This window comes from Aptenodytes forsteri, unplaced genomic scaffold (genome assembly GCF_000699145.1).
Source record: "Aptenodytes forsteri isolate BGI_AS27 unplaced genomic scaffold, ASM69914v1 Scaffold216, whole genome shotgun sequence".
NCBI classification, from domain to species: domain Eukaryota; kingdom Metazoa; phylum Chordata; class Aves; order Sphenisciformes; family Spheniscidae; genus Aptenodytes; species Aptenodytes forsteri.
In genome coordinates this window covers 1,464,731-1,483,648 of record NW_008796114.1, presented here as the reverse complement: position 1 = coordinate 1,483,648, position 18,918 = coordinate 1,464,731, and the positions used below count along the sequence as shown (strand labels likewise).

Sequence of the window (18,918 nt, the reverse complement as noted above, 5' to 3'; positions counted from 1 at the left end):
TGCGCCAGGGGAGGTTTAGATTGGACATGAGGAAAAAATTTTCTTTACAAAAAGAGTGGTGAAACATTGGAACAGGCTGCCCAGGGGAGGGGTTGAGTCCCCCTCCCTCGGGATATAAAAGATGTGTAGATGAGGCACTTAGGGACATGGTTCAGTGGGCATGGTGGTGTTTGGTTGACGGTTGGTTGATGATCTCCAACCTTAATGATTCTGTGATTCTATCATTCTAGTGGTGGGTTTATTTTCTATTTCTATACCCGTCATTCTAGCAGCGGGTATATTCTGGTGGTGGGTACCTTTATTCAAAGTAATTAGTCTGGCTGCTCTGTGCACATCACTGATATTTTTATTAATGTTATTACTACCAGTTGATTATCCAGAGAGTATTAAACAAAATATATAACGGAAGAATCCATTTAGGTCAAGTTTTCTCAGCAGTTATGTTTTGTCTTTACATTTTAATTTATTTTTTAAAGGAAAAAAATTATATGATTTGAATAGCAGAAAAAAGATACACTTCTGTGTTGTTTTTCTGTTTGATTTTGTTCTAACAGGCTGATAGGTAAACTTTAATACTTAAAGACAATTTCTATTGCAAGACAGATTTGTGGAAGAAAAGAGAAGTCTCCAAACATTTTCTGTGGCTTTGGTGTGGCCCCATAGGACTGTAAGCTGGATGTGTCTCTGTTTGCAACAAGAATTTTGTGGAAAATTCTTGATACCTTCTACCTTGATACTTGATACAGTATTTTCATACCTTCTCAGAGGTATTTGAACAAGGAGCCTACGCACATCCTCATTTTGTGTTTTTAACCAAAAAAACCCACAAGGATTGCATCTACTTTATTTGACTTGCAATCTCAAGTATTAAATGTTAGTGTGAGCAACTAATGTGCCTTTGAAATACCCCATTGAGAAATCTTTCCTTACTTTTTCCTCTTTGCTCCAGAGATGTGTGCAGTGATTTATGCCGCCATGTAGGTAACTTCTTAACACATGTAAGGTCTCACAGCGTATGGCCTTTCTTCTTTTGAATCTCAGATTTTGCAGAATCTAAATGTCATGTTGTCCATCAGAACTTTATATGAACTGGATATAATTTATAAATATGAAGCTTATGTCTCAGCTGCTGGTGTTAGGAAATTAGAGTAATAAAATTCAGTGCTAGGTCTTATGGAAGGGGAAGGTGATACTTGTTTGTTTACAGGGTCATTAAGCCAGCTGATTTTTACGTACTCTCATTTTCTCAGAAGTTTGATTCACTCATACTCACAGGTACCAAGACATGTCCAAGTTGTCTGGACTCAAAGAAAAAGGGACACTGCTATCCAGTCCTCTTCACATATCTAGGGTTCTTGAATGACAATGATGAGCTAGTTTTTGGACAGATCTTTCAGGCCTTTTAGGGATCAGCAATTGTTATGGGTTTTTTCTATGCCTGAGAATATTTGTCTTTAGCCTTCATAGATCTTAGACCACGTTGCTGTGTCTTGTCTGTTCTTCCTCATTTAAAAGTATGCTTAAAATACATGTTATGTGGTCTGTTCTCTTCTTGGGTTAGGGGAAGGGGAATGGGGTATGTAATGTGCTGCAACCTTGTCGCCATCCTTCTGATGTTAGGATGCAGGGTCTGATGAGTCATTTCTGCTGTGGTTTGATTTATCAGAGTGCAGGCCTTTTGATCTCGATATAAACAGCATGTTCTGCAATTTAACTGCTGGGGAATGATGTTCTGGAGACAGTGCCCTGTGACATACAGACCGTCCTTTTCGCTCATTGTTCTGCTGGTGCTTACAAAGACATGCGTTTTCATTCAAACCAGTCAATGTTTCTGTTACAAATACCTCAGAAGGTATAATCAGTAAAGTAACTTAGCAGTCAATTAGTAATTATGGTTTCATCAAGAAGGACGTGACCATGGCTTCCAGGTTCTTAACAACTTGGAGAGATGAGTAGAGTCATATAGTGTGACATAAATCTAATCTATAGCTATGTCTTTGTAATGTTTACATTTTTATGAATATAAATTTCCAGGTGCTTTAATGCATTTTACGTAGGACTTGAAGAAAGGTTCTGGTGACAGATTACCTTCTTTTTTTTTTTTTCTCTGCCTGCCTCGTGAAGCAGCAGCAGCCAGGGTTGGGAGCCGCAGCAGGCAGGGCTGCACAGGGACTACCGTTCCATCCCATCATTTGTTTCCATTTGAATGCCATAAAACCCAATCCTAAAAACTGCCAGGTGAATGGCTTACTGGTCACTGCTAAATCTCCAGGCTTTCCAGTGGAAATACTTCGTAATACAGCTGTACATGACTGGACCCTTACTGCTGTGTAGCAGGCAGGGAGTTTGTTATACCCAGGAGGAGGAAAATGATGTCATGTGTAGGCTAAATATTTGTGTTTAAGCTTGTAATGTGCAGGTATTATTACAGCATGAGTGGCATGACAGACAGCTTTTTAATGGGTTCAGCTCAGGATTTGTCAGCTCACTGGGGCTTTTGCTAGAAGGCAGAGCTATAATGCCCACAGGATTGTTGACAAATTCAATTTTTGCTTACGGACTAAGGTGATGGTCCAGTAGGAAGAAGTGATTTACAATACTTCTGCCTTGGGGTTTCAGTTTCTGTAAGACTGAAAGGAAAATAGCTGGCAAGAAGCATATTCTAACCTCTCACGTTAACCTACAGTTAACTTTGTTAGCTTTTCATTTTACTTGGTGAGTGGTTAGTTTGATGTAAGCATCAGAACTTTGAATTTAGATTATTTTCAAAAACAGTGACAGCGCTTTCTAGAGAAGCCTGCTAAGCAGATATAATGACTAGAATTTTGATTAAAAGTAAGAGATTTCAGAATTATAGAAATTAATTTGTACTGAAGAAAAATGATTTCTTTAAAAAATGAAAATATGTTGAGAAAATTGAATTCTAGTTTGCATTTGCAAACAGGTTAGATGACAATACCAACTAGAACAGCAATAACCCCTCACTACAAGAAGGACATCGAGGTGCTGGAGCGTGTCCAGAGAAGGGCAACGAGGCTGGTGAGGGGTCTGGAGAACAAGTCTTATGAGGAGCGGCTGAGGGAACTGGGGTTGTTTAGCCTGCAGAAAAGGAGGCTGAGGGGAGACCTCATTGCTCTCTACAACTACCTGAAAGGAGGTTGCAGCGAGGTGGGTGTCGGTCTCTTCTCCCAAGTAACTAGCGATAGGACGAGAGGAAATGGCCTCAAGTTGCGGCAGGGGAGGTTTAGATTGGATGTAAGGAAAAATTTCTTTACTGAAAGAGTGGTGAAACATTGGAACAGGCTGCCCAGGGAAGTGGTAGAGTCACCATCCCTGGAGGTATTTAAAAGACGTGTAGATGAGGCGCTTAGGGACATGGTTTAGTGGGCATGGTGGTGTTGGGTTGACGGTTGGACTCGATGATCTTAGAGGTCTTTTCCAACCTCGATTCTATGATTCTATGAACAAAGAAAATGCCAATCTGCATGTTATTGCCGAGTCAGGACATGCCACTCGTGTTTGCACATTTCTGTAAATTGGGCATTCTTCCTTTCTGCTTTTTAATACCAAGAACAAAGTATTGCATTTCATCTGGTTCCAACATCTCTTGCAAGTATTAATGTTACTGAAGGGGAATTCAAATCGCTCTGGCTTCACATTTCACTTCCTGCAGTTGGGCTACCTGTGGAGTTACCTGGGTTGGTTACGTAAGAAAGTTGTGTCAGTTTAACTAAAATTGGGGTTTAGACTATATATGGCTTCCATATGCAAGAAAATAACCAGAGATGTCTATTCTATGTTAGCCTTCTGCGTTTATTACACCTTAGTGATATGTGAGCACATTAACAAGTTGCTGTAAAGTAAGCTAGTATGTGAATTTACGGCGCGCGAGCTGAGTGTTGCTATTAGGAATGTAATAGCAGATACTGAAATTACCATTGCTGAATGCTAATGTGATGAACATTCAGACTGCAATCTATTCTACAGTGGTTTGTTCATGTCTCCTTACTGAAAACAAGCCCTTTTAGTCAGATTTGCAAGTGGGCTAAGTTAAAAAGCCCAATGAGGGGTACTCTGTCAGCACACTTACAAGGACTCACCAACAATGTAATATTGGTCCACGTTTGTGTATTTAATGCACTAAATTTAAATGCTGTCTTTCATGTACAAAGTGGTTACTATCCTCTAAAGACAAATAAGAAGATTCACACAGGTATTTAGCCTGCCTTGTTACACACACTGCCTTTAGCACCTTTAGGTGATGTTCTCACTTTCTTGCAGTTCCCTGCGTCTGTTACTACAGAGTAAGTAGAGGCACAGCCAAGGTGGCTGAATGGGAGCAATTTCTATACTCTGTTTCCCAGTTGTTTGTGCTATAGACTAGCCTTTAAATAGACCAAAGCAAATGCCTTTGTGGATGTGCATATTTCAGTTTCTTCAGGTGGTCTTTCATTTTCAACAGTAAATGCTTAAATTAAACCAAACCAAGCACTTTTAATTTTAAAATACTATTTAGAGAAGGCTTCCGTGGATTTAATTTAATTGGATTAGATTTACACTTCTGTTAAAATGGTGCAATTTTCACATGTAGGAAAAGCAATAAAAACAATTTTAAATTACTGTCATTAAATCAGTGCAAATATTGGGTGAATATTCCTAAATTTTTATGCCTGCCTGTACAGCTGGTTTTAGTCTAATGCTCTTGGGCTGAGGTGTGTAATTAACTGAACTGCTTCATTTAAACTCTTGCAGGTAATAGACAAACCATGAGTAATACACCCTATCTATTTTCATTTGTGACGTGACATTGTATCAAATACATAGCACCATCTGTCTATATTTATTTGTCAGTATTTAAAGGAAAATTGAAAATAAATTTGATCTGAATGTTTGTAATGCACTTTGTTAAAGACGTTAAGAAAGCCACCGCATCCAGCAAACTCCAAGACCTGGGGATTCCTCCTTCCCTGCTATTGAAGCCCAGCCAGGTGCAGGTGTCTCCATCCCAGTCTGATGGATGTGGCTGCTGCTGTTCCTGTTTGCAGGTTTGGCCAGTAGCAAGGCTGAGGACATAGCCTAGAGAGGTGCACACATACACACCCGTGCTTGAACCCTTGGACCCCTTATGCAGCCATCGGCTCAGAGCTTGGGTCTTTTCAGATGCAGGTCTCCTCCTACTCACCAGCTCGTCCAGCTTGAAGTTTGCTAATGAATTCCACACACTCGGGATTAAATTCACTGGGAAGAACAAACACACGTGGGTCTTTCCAGTTGCTGACACACAGACCTAGGGCCCTGTGACCCACTGTCTTTTCTTCAGCTGCTGCCACTCGAACCTACCGGTCCCTGTGACCCCTTTCTCCAGTTGCTGGCACTCTGACCTTGCAACATGCATCCCAGTCCCTCCAGTTACTGGCACCCAGACTTCTCTTGCAAGCCAGTCTCTCCAGGTGCTGGCACCTAGCCCTGCAGGCTCTGTGACCCATGGCCTCTTCTCCAGCTGCTGATGTTTACACCTTGCAGCACTCACACATAGGATAGTGAGTGGGATTACATGCAACAAATAAAGGATTTAATAAGAAGATAAGGCAGACTGTGCTGGTAGGGTGCAGGGCTCAGACAGACAAGCATGCTGGCCGGCAGCCTGTTTACATGCAACCAGGCCCTTTTAATCCATCTTCTCTCCATTTTTCTTTGCTCGTTCCTCCCCAATCCACCCTGATCCTTCCCTTTCCCTCCCTTTGGCCCTAAATAGCCCATAGTAAGTTTTATCTAAAGCCACAGACCCTTTCTGCTGTCCCATAAATACGTTTTGCATAGTCCTGTAAGTCCCCTCAAATACCTCATAATGCTCATGACGATCATGTTTCCCCCTTCTTATCAGTGACAAAGGTTGGCTCTCCAAGGCTGTGGCTGAGTAGTTCCTTTAATGGCCCATCAATCAGTAGATGAAGAGTTCTGGTCTGTGTTATTGTCTGTTACCACCTGCTCATTAATGTCTGTGTGTTTAATTTACCAATTTCCTTGTCATTTGTTATTTCTTTTATACTGAATAGTCCTTACCCAGATAACTTCATGAAGAAGGTGCTCTCACATTCTGCATATCCCCATGCATCAGAATGCTAATACTGAGAATAATCAGCATGTCAGCTGAAGGATACTGTCCTGGCAGCGTGAACTCTATCTAATATATAGGAAGAGTAGCTCTCCTGAACACAAACTTTCAAAGGTGCTGCAGAGATTGATAAATAAATCACTATTTGAATGCCTGTTATCAGGACTTTCACTGTTAAAATTAAGCAAGAAACCCTTTCTCTTAGTCTTTACATCCACCTCTGAGAGATTAAAACCCCTGCAGATTGCAAGGTGAGGTGAATAATACTGAAGAATGAAGTGGTCTTTCAAAAGATTAAAGAAATATTGCAGATAAATATTTCAGATAAAAATATAATTGTAGCATAAATTAACAGGTTGATAGTCTAGTTACGGGTGGTAAGAAGGATGCTAGTGTTGGAAAATTCCTGTCTTTGCCAGCTGAAGCTGCTAGCATGCTCCTTTAACTATCAAAGTACTTTGCATTTTCTCACCCCCACCCTTACATTGTTTGTTTATTTACTAGATGCCTTGTTTAGCAGAAGTAGCGTCTTAAATTATATCTGTTAATACCCCTACGTGATATAGACAACACTAAGAAACCTGCAATGCCAAGAGTCGTGAAAAAATCAAATTGTGAAATGTAATGTCAAGTCCTGGCAAAACATCCATAATCAAAAAGGAAGTGAAGGGAATTGTGTCAAGCAGGCCTGTATTTTCCAGACAGTATTTTACAAAACTTTTCAGATAATTACCTTCAATTTGGACTTGCGGGTAATAGCTTCTAATGCTTTAATTCTTGGGTGATTTTTTTTCTCCTTTGGTTTAAGGAAAGATTTTCTCTCTTGAATAGAAATGGTGCAAGATTAAAATAATTTTATTTCTTGTAAAAATAGGTGTAGAAATAGTTCCCAACCTGACTTTGTCTTTGCACGTTTATTTGATTTAGCAAGTAGATTTCTTTTTTGATTTGTGGTTGGAACATCAGTTATAGAACTGGAGATATGTGATCATTAGTTTGGGGATTGATGCAGGCATTTATTGTGGTGGGGTTTTTTGTTTCAAATCTGCTTTCGGTTGAGTACATTATGAACAAATGAAAATACAACATGATTTCTAGACTTCCAGCAGTAGGCATGCATGTATCAGTTGTAGATGAGGAGGTGGGGGTGGTTCTCTGCTGTTTAATTTACTTTGCTATCTTGGTGGATGTCCTTAATTTTTCTCTCCAGAATATTCTGTCTTGTTCTGTATTTAGGAACATGCATGTGTTTTGAATATAAAATAATCTATGTAATCTCTGATGGGGAATTCCCCTTGCCCTTTTGCTTTACAACCATGTACAAATGTAATTAACTGTGTTCCAAGAAAAGGCTGCATTCAAATTTGATTATTCATTAAAGCCAAGAGCAAGTTAATCTGCTAAAACTTTCTTTTAATGAAATACAGCAGAGCTGTGTGTTACAGGGAATATGCTTTTATAAGTCTCCAAGGTTAAGATGTTTTGCTGGTCTGTTGAACAAGATGCTGAAAAAGCTAAACAAATATAAGCTTTGTTTAGTGTGTTAAAGATTCTAGTGTTATTGGAAGGTTAAACATGCATATGAATTATGCATTTGAAAGTCAGTGTCTATAAATAATTCCTAAAGATAGGATTTGGATTTGGTGTAACTGGGTTTTGAAAGTGCTTGCATACATTGCTGTGGAAAGAGATGAACATTTTATTTTGCTGTATCACCAAACTGTACTTTTAGAGCATGATCTTAGTGGGGAGTGCATCATTGTCTAGAATTTGAAATCTGTCCAGCAACAGCTTTAACATTTATATTCCTGACTGTAAATTAATCTGTATTAACAGAGTCCAGCATGTCTTAGGGTACCACCTGATATTCTTGAGAGTTTAAAATGTTGACTTTGAAGACAGCTAACTTAAAATGATTGGGGACTAAAAAGGTATCCTTTGACACATGCTCTATGAGTTTTTAAAGTTTGAGCTCCTGTGGAATCTTGTTATTTCTTTAATAATTGATTTTTGTACTAGGGTCTCTGTATATCTAAACTGTATTTTTGAACCGTTCTTGAAGTCAAGAACGATACCTTTCATTTCCTATCAAAGGGAAGCCTGTCAAAGTCCAATTACAAACTTGTTACGGCCCTATTAGTTACTTGTTTTTAGTTTATTCCTTCTATATCACTTATTTGTTGGAGGCTGTGCACCCAGCTGTTTATATCGATGTTCTTTAGACCATGAGTAGATTTCAGATGACATATAATAGTCCATTTCTTTTCTGTCTTCAGTGTGTGAGACTTCATATTCTGAAATATGTGTGGAGATGCACCTTCTGGTGGTCACATGAGAAACAATTCCAGTTTGGCAACGTTGAGGGGAGAGGGTCTATAGTTTTGTTCAGTGGACGTTGAATGTATCTTCCTGATAGGTTCATTTTATTGTGAATTCCATTGGGAGCTGGACTGTTCTGTAGCAGTAAGGTAAAATACCATCTTGTTTTGGAGATCTATGTGAAGACATAACTCATCTTTGATTGCAGATCACACTGTAGCGCTTTTTGGCCTACATGGCCAAAAATAAGAGAGGGATGGTGATGAATGCAGCCCAAATGTAGGGTGTGGTAGCTCAGTCTCAGTCATAGAGCATGGGCTAAATCTTACAATCAGCACAATTTCCTAGCACCTACAGAGTGACCAAAACTTCAGCTAGCTGTGTGTGCAATTTCAGGCATCTGTCATAAGAAGAAAAATAAGAGATACATAAACACAAGTCTAGGAGAAAGAAACATGCAGAGTACCCTGCGTTTGTATTGCATGTGGTGTAATACATGATTTTTGTAATCAAAAACAGGGAGTGTCTTTCGTTGCTTCTTTGACTCTCTTTTGACTGTCAGCATTCATGTGTTATATATAGACACGTACATATATTTGTATGTAAACTGCTATGGTCTTGATACAACTTGAAGGGAGAGGGTGAAGTTGTTGACAGTGGTTTTGCCAGCTAATTTTCCATAGACGGATGTTGGGCTAGATTTAATCTAATAAAGGTTTTCTCTCCCATTTTCTTATTTTTAATCTGTAAGAGGAGAGTTGAGATCTTATAGGAAGACTAAGGTGAGTAAACTAAAGGTTGTAGCGACATTAAGAGCTTGTCAATCTCCCTGTGTAGAAACTCTTATTCAAAAGGGACTCTTTGGGTTGTGGGCACGTACCTACAGCAGTATTGCTTGTAGCAGAAGGTGTTACCACCCCTTAGCTGTTTTTTCACAGCCACCTTGTCAGGTTAAAAAAAGTCATCAGAGGTAAACATGTACCTGACTTCCCATCAATCCACTGCAAATTTCAGCAGCTTAGTTAAAGCTGCCAGCGCAGGTGGGATTTACACTGGCTCCAAACTTGGCAGAGAGGCAGGTGTGCTTCATTCGGGTGACTCTGTGAGGTAATAGTCTGGAAAAGACAACTTCAGGTGATAAAAGGCCACTTTACTTTTCAGTAAAAGCACCAATGTAAAGGTCTGATGTGTTTTCAGTTTTTGCACGTGGACTTGATGTATTTAGTTGATTGGTCTTTAATTCGTGAACGTGGCTTCTGAGAGATGACCTAAATCTTTCCAGAACTATAAATAATAGCTGGAATGTTCTGAAGTTTCAGGTAAGTTTGAATACAAAAAGGAAAATATTTGTTCCAGCTGTGAATTCCTGAGCATGAAAGGAGAGCCTGTTGTAAGATATCAAATTAGGATATTCCTTTGACATTACAGAATCATAAACTGCATTCAATTTGAAGATGCATTTTGGTTCTAACAACATGAGTTACCTAAATATATGTATTAGTTGGGCTACTTGTACTGGCTGGTCTGTTTCAAATTATTTCTATTGTCTTTGCACACACTTGAATTGTGCAAGTTTGAGAATTTTAATCTTTGATAATCACTGCAGTTCTAGGAAGTCATTTTGCTTAATTTTGTTATACAAGAAACTTACAGGTAATACATAAGTCAAGTCATTTTGCTTAATTTTGTTATACAAGAAACTTACAGACTGCTCAACACTTTTCATTAAGTGATTGTGTTACTTACAGGTAATACTGCTCAACACTTTCCATTAAGTGATTGTGTTTTCAGTTTCTTGTAGCTGCCAAACTTCAACTCTTCCAACTGGAATATTCTGTCTGCCTCAAGCTGTTTCGTTGGGGTTTTTTTTAAACAGCTTTGACAAAAAGGCTTCAGCCATTTCTAAATGAAGTTAGAGGTGGAATGCGATTCTACCCAGATTAAAGTTTGTTTTTTCTAAGTGTACAGTTAAGAAACTCAAGAACCATCATGTTTTGGATATGAAATACTGTGGGAATTACTTGTTTCAGGACTGCTTGAGGAGAAACCCATCCATATTTTTCCAAGCCTTTGAAAAATACATCTACTTTCTCCATATGGAGTACTTCGAATTCCACTGCTACATTCTCTAGAGTTGTGTGTGCTGAGCAGGTGTGCTGACGCATCCCCAGGTTGGGAGGAGCCGAGCTAGGTTTTTCTTGCTGCTTGAATCGGTTGTGGCACCGGACACTAGAATGGGAAGCAATGTCTGCTCAGCTGTCTCCTAACTTATAAATGCTTGGCTTTGCAACCTTAACTGTTCTTTGAATATTAGTTCTGTTATGTGACAACCTGCACGTTTTCAGAAAAATTCTCATGCTGGTAACATGTTCCTTAGTGATAAATGATTCATAGCTGACTAAAAATTGCACCTGCATCTCCTTTTATCAGGGCTGCCTCTGCTGCAGTTAATTTACAAGTGTTTGCACTTCTAAGCCATCCACTATGGCTTATGGCAACCTTAGGTTGAATTTCCACTGTGAATTGCAGCAGCTGCCATTTCCAGGACCTCAGCTTTCTGGATTAAAGGATTAAAAATGAGCTTGCACCTATTTAGAGCAGCTGAGGGGCACTAAGCCCAACTACATGAAGTAAAGATTGAACTGAAATTTAATCAGAGCCACTCTGAAGACAAACAGAAAAGCAATTCTTTAAAAACTTCCTACACAGAGAAAGAGGGCTCCTGCAGTGTAAGGCCAGTTGGTACCCAGAACAACTAATGGTGATGGGGTGTGTAGATTTCTTAATGAAAGTTAATATTAGCTTAATCACTTCACTACTCCCTCCCAGTCACTTATCTTTTCCACTCTTGAACTCCTTTCCTGACATATTACAATAGCACTTTGTCAAAGATACAGTGTTTGTGATGCTTAAGGAAAAACAACTACTTTGTTCTTTTGTTGCAAAGTAGCTCTCTACTCCTCTTCTTTCAGTTGAAACGAATCAGTAGTTTGTTCATCTTGCTGTTTCCAGTCTATTGGGTATAGCACTGTAGGCAGGTCTAAGTCAGTTTTCCTTTACTTTAGAGTCATAACTAACAATTCCAGTTCTAAGACTTGAGTTTCTTTTACATATTGCCAGATTTCTAATTCTTTGCTTGGTTGTTCTCTAGCTGTCTGTACTTAAAAATATTAAATCAGTGTTATAGTTCCAAATTTGTGAATTAAAAATACTGTCGGCATAGTTGATCTTCATGTCCTGCTTGTGCTTAGGTACTGCTAGAATGTGCTATCTCACCGCACCGCTTTTCAGCACGGCAGCCTGTGCGTGCTAAACATACCTCTGCTCAGCATTTTATTTCATCTTTTTCATTCCGTGTGCAGTAAATGACACATAAACTTTATGGATGCAAAGGAAGGATGGGAGGACATGCCCTGGGGTCAGGAAGGGGCAGTGGCTCACTACCCATCTGCTCATGGGTAACACCAAGCCTCACCCTCAGGTGTTGTGACTGCAGCATCAGTTCTGGCATGATGTGCTGCTTTTAAAACAATGCCTGGCTTCTTTCTTTACTCCTGCTCATTGACAAGAAATGACAATTGAACAATTAAGGCACAAAGCAGAGAGGGCTTAGAAAATAATGAACTGTTTTTAATTTGCCTCATTAAGCTGCTGTTAACTACTTAAATCCATCTGCTTAAAAATAATTTACACATCTTAAGTTTGCTCTAGAGAGCAGGTAGACCTTCATTAGAGCAGGTTTTGTTATTAATGTTATCTTTAGGGGGCTTTCAGTTGTGCAAAATACTTTATTGCTCACTGAACCAAACTTTCCCTGTAAACAAAAGGAAGTGGCACATGTTTGTAACTTGCAGTCTGATGCCATAACGGTATTCTTGGGAACCACTGCCGTTCATTTAGAAACTGGCTTGCTGTGGAGGAAGTTATTTACAGCCATTAGGTAGATCTGGGTACGAGAAAGGAGAATGAGCTATGTGAATGCCTAGTATCCCTATTACCTACTACCATCCCCAAACAATTAGTCCTGGAGTGGAAGAACAGCCAGATCTGTCACAGTGCGTCAGCTGTAATTGAGGAGGGGGAACCCTGCTGCCTACGCCCTGAAGAGCTAGCTGAGGAAAAACAAGTTTGTCTCCCCAGATTTGTAAAGAACCAATTTCACTTACAGAGAACAAATCACCAGAGCGCCACAGACTCTGCCTCCTATCTCAAGCTGAGATTCATTGTCATTTCAGTTAGATAGCATGTACGCTCCTTTCTGACCTGCCATGTATTTCTGTGCTTTGCTGCGAAAGAATTGTCCTGGCTCTCATCAGAGGAGACTGTTTCAGCAGTGAGCTAATGAATTGCTGATATGAATAAGGTCGTTTGGAGTGAAACTAGCTTTAGAAATATTAGATGACGATGGTGTGAGAATTTAAAAGAAAGTCCTCCACTCAGTCTGTGGGAAAGAGGTGGTTGTGACTTTTGGAATATTAGCTGAGACACAATATTTGACTAAATATAGATCTTCTTTTATCAATAAATTAAAAACTCATTAAAATATTGCTATGAAATTGATTGGGGGTTTTTTCAGTTGCGTGCTGTTTATTAAGAAGAAAAATGCCAATATTTAACAGAATGTAAATCTTTTGAAGTATCTGAGCAAAAATGTTGCTATGAACTGTAAATATCATTGTGTTTCTATTAAGATTTTATTTGGCTCTTTCTGGCAAGAGGAAGCCTACAAACAGGCTGACTGCACAGGTTTGCACACAATGTGCTTTCAAGTGTGTGACAAACCAGAAAAAATACAGGGCTTTTTCTAATTGCTTTTGGTTGTAATAGTCGAAGGTATTCTTTGCAACTGCAGCTGCTATGTGTTTTAGTTTAAAATAAGACTTCCCAAAGAATCTTTGACTGGAATCCTTTTATGTTTGCCCAGTCTTCAGGGCCTACATTTGAAAAAATGGGGAATGAAGAAAATATCTTAATTTGTCTTGATTGGAAGGAATGAAAGTTCTAAAAATGTATACATGTCATTGAACAGAATATGTGGCTTCTGCCATATTTGATATGCCCTCATACTTCTGTTCTCTTTGCTATATTTGTCTTAATCTGGAAAGAATTTTACTTCAGGATTTTACTGTGAAACACTTCTTCACAGTAAAAACCTTTAAATGACATAGAGCTATCAAATAATTCTTGTAGATCAAATATGTGAAAACTTAAATCCATTTTTAAATTTGCAAAATACTTATAAACATTTTAAACATAATATCTTTACAGCTGTCTACTGAAGAGTACCCAGTGCCAAGACACTATTGTAAAGTCAGTTATTCAAATCACAAGTTGTTCCTCTTTAGTACTCTGGATTGACGTGCAATCTTAGGGCTGATTGAAAAACTTCAAAATATTCTATGTGCAAAACGTTTTTATGAGCAAAACATTTTGAGTTGAGCTGAGTTAAATCTGAATCCATCTGAGCCGTAGCTCAAATAGCAGGAATGAGTGATAACCACCATGGACCTTCTGATGATAGGTTTGGGTAGGGAGCTTTGTTTATAGGAGAGAATGAGATGTGATGACCCAAATCTACAGTTTTCACCAGCTATACGTTTGCTAAGGAATCTTGAAAAATATTTCTTTAGCATTTCCACTCTAGGTGAGAGCAAGTTGTCAAAGTCCTGCAATCTGTCACAAAATGTGTTTTAATTTTCAGTCATTTCTACTTATAGTCCTTACACAAAATGCAGAAAATTCTGCTTTAGCAACACCTTCTGATGCTAGCAGAAGACCTGAAGATCTTGCCAGGGGGCAGTTAATGCTGCTGTAGAAATTGGAAGACTTGCTGTGCTTAAACCTCAGTTCAGCTGCTGCGGTGGCCTCCTTTTCACTTCCACCCTCTTTTGGCTATTTTTTGCAGAATTGGGGGGGGGGGGGGTGTGTGTGTCAGGGAAATAAAGACAGCTGTATCTCAGTGCAGTCAGCCCCCTTGAAATACTGCTTCCCTTCTGTGTGAAAGAGGTCTGTCTGTGATGTCTTATCATGTGTGACGACCAAATATATTTCATCTGTCCCTTTCCTGCTGCTGAAGAGAAGGAACAGAATCAGTTTGCCCGTTCTGACAGGTCTACCCTCTGGTCCAACTGTGAAAGGCATCAGCTGGGGAGCGGAGGAGCCCACTGTTTAATGAGAGAGGAGCCTTGAAAACTCCTAGCAGTTGAGATTTGGAGTGAGGTATGCGAAATGGGAATAAAGAAAACACTGCTGCTGGGAGCTGCAAAGCCCTCAGAAGCCCTTAGCCTTACCATGTTTGCTTCTCGCTAGCTGAGTGGGAGGAGGTTCTGTATCTGAGAGGCTTCTGCAGCTCTGTTCTCTGAATGCACGAAGAAGGTGCAAAAAAGGCTGTCTAGGGGATGGCTCCGAGTCCTGTGTGTCCCGATGCTACTGGTTCCTGCATTCCCTGTACTTTCATCTAAGATGAGAAGCAATGTGGAGGTGGAGAAGAGCTGCTGACAGGAGAGAAAGACAGTTCTCAAATGACTGCCTGAAGAGGTAGACGTGAAACGGGGCATGTTTCTGATAATCGACTTTGGAAACTCATCTGGAATGTGGATTTCTCTGTTCAGGAAGTAAACCTTTTCCACTCATCTTCCTGCTCTTTCCTGCCCCGAACCCAGCTGGAGCTGCTACAAGATGAACCCTGCTGAGGGTTCAGCAACCCTGTCCTGGTTGGGCACTGAGTGCATCTATGAAAGAAATCTGGCAGAGGAGCAGCACTGACTCAAGTGACTGAGCTCAGCTGGGGAGGAGGCAGCAGCTTAACAGAAGTAGTTTTAAACCCTATCTCTTGTGAAGACAGTCCTTGAGTAGTGCTGACATGAGGTGTAACTTTGAAGTCTTGGGATGGTTTGTTTATTTTTTTCTGAAAACAACAGGCCCTTAGTTCTTGTGTCTACTTGAGAATGTAATTGTGCGTTGAAGGAGTGATTTCTAGCCTTGCATTTGTGGAAGAAAGTGACTCGTGACCTGAATGCCCTCTTACAGCTCAGAGCTAGAAAGCATATGAAAACTCATTGTTTGTAGTTAAATCACTGAGTAGCTGGGTGTGAAAAGGCTGTCTAGGAGATGCTGAGATATAAGAGAAGGGCATGAAGTAATTTGCTTGAAATTCACAACCTGAAACCAAATGGGGAAGCTACAGGTTTTCTGTTTGCTCCTTCCTTTGTTTAGAAATCCATTGGTAAGTAGCAGAGGAGTCAAGAGGCAGCTAGAAGAGTTAGGATAGAAGCATCTAGCAGCTCTAACCTCCTACTCACATCTTCAGAGACAAGCAGACGTGCTGGGGCAGGACGGTGCTTGGAGGAAAACGGAACAGAAGGAGAGTTCCAACCTCTCTTTTACACCTTTATCCCAGAAAGACTGTGAATAATACCACTTTTTTGAGGTACTTTAGAAAAGGAAGTATTGCATCTTTTCTTTTTTTCACCCGGTAAAAGGGAACTTGCATGACTGTAACAGCCATGCTTAGGGCAGTGAATTTCTGGCATTGTGACAAAATTGGTCTTAAACATTTCTTTCGCCTAGCTTCAGCAGACTAAGACTGTTCTGGTGCCAGCGTTTTGGGGGCTGTAACATTGGGAAAGAAAAGGTTATGTGCTGTTCTGGTTGGAGTCACTTATTAAATCTCATAGAGCATACTGCTTTTTGAATGAAGGGTGTACTGAGGGAGTGCTTACCGTGGCTGGAACAGGAGCTCTGAGACTGAGTCAGGCCATCAGTAGGCTTTTTGTGGGGAGGTATGATAGTTCACCCAAAGAGAAACATAGATAGTTCTCATGTGGTCTGTCAGCACAGAATAGTGATGACTCTACTTGTGAAAGGCAACCTCTGCAAGGAAAAAAAAAAAGTGACAAAAAAGAAATCTGCGTGTTAGGAGGTCCAGTTTATGTGGTGTTGGATTCTAATAGTTGAGCAGCCTTTCCCTGTAGCACATGGCATGGCTCTGCATGGCTGCTCAGGCACGGTGGAACAGAGCAGGGCTTGTGTTGTACAGTGCAAAGGCAATTTGCCTCCCTTTTGACTGAAATAATTTAAATAACATTTACTTTGAGAAGTTCATTAGTCTGTTAAGTAACTACCTTGTTGGAAATAAAAATCTCCTGGAAAGATTGGATTCTGTGTAGTTCATGGCAGTTCATAGCCAGTCACATGACCTGGTTGCATCCTAGATACAGAGATCTTATGGTTTTTTATATATACTGTTTTTACATATATAAAAAAAAAATTTAAAAACCCCTAAACCCTACCAGCAAAACAATTAGGTTCTGTAAAAACAGAGGTTAAATTACATTTTTTTTTTATATGAGGGGTAGCCTGTGCAGAATGACAAATAGTGAACACATACAGCAGGTTTCCACGCCTATGAAGTAAGTTTGGAGGGGATAGGGGATGCAGTGCAGCTTTGTCCTGCTAAACAGGCTTAAAATATTGATAATTCTACAACAGTAGACCTTAAAAACATAAGTTTATATTTTGAATAAATTTAAGGTGCTATTATGTAACAACTTCAACTTTTTTTTTCCCTCTTTCCCTCCTACAGATCACACATCCGTGGGCGGGCTGGGAGACAGTTTTTATGAATATTTATTGAAAGCCTGGCTTATGTCAGACAAGATGGACACGGAGGCAAGGAAAATGTACGACGATGCAATTGAGGTGATTATAATTCATTGAGGGCTCTGTTTAATAGATAGGGGAGGATGAACCCGTAACCCGTCTTTAATACTTTAAAAAAAAAAAAAACAAACCAAAAACAAAACCCCACACAGGACTTGTTTTGATTATGTAAGTTTTAAGAAATCAAGTGATGAATAATACTAGCTTTCACTCTGAGTAGTTTAAAAAGTATTATTGTGGAATACATCTGATGCAGATTATTGTGCTAAAAATAATCAGCTTGTCCAAAATGGTATAGTGTAAAAGCCCAAGCTATAGCTTATTAGAAAGAGATCTAACAACCTTAAGATGTGTGCAGAACGACCAAGTCACTTTTCTCCAGTGTTCAGAATCATTCTAGGAGTTGAAGTCCTGAATTGTTTTATTCTTTAAATTATTTTCTAAAACGTTTAGATGCTATACTCCATATTTATCTTGTAAAATGTAGTTCATACCTATTCCTTGCTCTATGGTTCTTTTGTGATATGGTCTCACAGACCAAGTAGTGCTTGCCCAAGCGGGGCAGTACTGCAGGATGGTTCAGTGGGATTTGGGGTGGGGGCTTTTTTGTGGTGGCTCTGAGCTTTATGCTGCCCAGCTTTTACTTTCTTAGTTTCCCCATACACAGGCATCTTCTTTCATCAGGCTTGCTTGTGCCCATATATGCCAACATGCCTATGCTACAGTTAAGACACGTAGAGAGTAACTAAGCTAGTTTTAGTCAAGTTAGCTGTGGTACTATCAGCAGCAGGGATCATGTAGTCTTGTCCAAGTGCAGATATGTGCTTGGTGCCTAATTTGTTCCATGCCCTGTGCATGCTGTGTTTCTTTCAACACAAGCTTTTAACGCTTAGTTTTAGTGCAGTCAGTCTCCTAAAGCAAAACACCCGTTCTTGGAGTTCTAAAAATTCACATTTTAAAAGATATATACTGAAAGTTCTAGTCCAAAATTGCTTTGAAGCTGTAATACGTCTTGTTCCTGACCTGAATTTGATAGCTTTCAGCTACTTGAACTTTTTCCTTCCCTACATTGTTTTAAAGTGTTATCTGCATCATGTAGCTGGTTACTAACAAAGGTACAATAGGCATTCTCTCCTGAAGGACAAATGCATTCTTTTCTTTAGTCTCACAATATAAAACACATTCTGAATTATTTCTTAAGTTGTTTTCGAAGTACTTTCCAGTGTCGTCAGTATGGAGACAAGAATGTAATGGTTCTTCTAATATGTCATTGCCTGATTTCTTCTCAGTACTCTCCTCTTCATCCAGCCAAGAGCTGTGTTTGCACTCTTAACCTTTGCCTCACACTGTCATCCACTTTCCAGTTGGTTTTACTCTGAAGTTGGTTATAGGTTTTTTTGATTTACTGCTTTCCTACTACTGTGATTTACATTCCCGATTCCTTGATGTGTGACCTTATACTTATCTCTATTAAAACACAATTGTTCAGGCAAAACCCATTTTGTCACCTGTTTGGAATGATTTTACAGGACTGACTCTTCCTTTATCACTATCTATAGTTCCATCAATTTTTCTGTCATCTGCAAATTTTTTTTTAGCATCTTATACTTATCTCTATTAAAACACAATTGTTCAGGCAAAACCCATTTTGTCACCTGTTTGGAATGATTTTACAGGACTGACTCTTCCTTTATCACTATCTATAGTTCCATCAATTTTTCTGTCATCTGCAAATTTTTTTTTAGCATTTAGAACCATAGAATCATAGAATAGTTTGGGTTGGAAGGGACCTCTAAAGGTCATCTAGTCCAACCCCCCTGCCC

At 39.5% G+C, this 18,918-nt stretch overlaps 1 protein-coding gene across 1 annotated transcript in view; it reads left to right on the top strand.

Moving 5' to 3' along the window:
* The window catches only part of MAN1A2 (mannosidase alpha class 1A member 2), a 162,649-nt gene that overhangs the window by 108,385 nt on the left and 35,346 nt on the right, over positions 1-18,918 (top strand). The window contains exon 9 of the mRNA XM_009287096.2: positions 17,019-17,134. Coding sequence (XP_009285371.1) covers positions 17,019-17,134 — 116 coding nt within the window. The remainder of the gene's footprint in view (positions 1-17,018; positions 17,135-18,918) is intronic.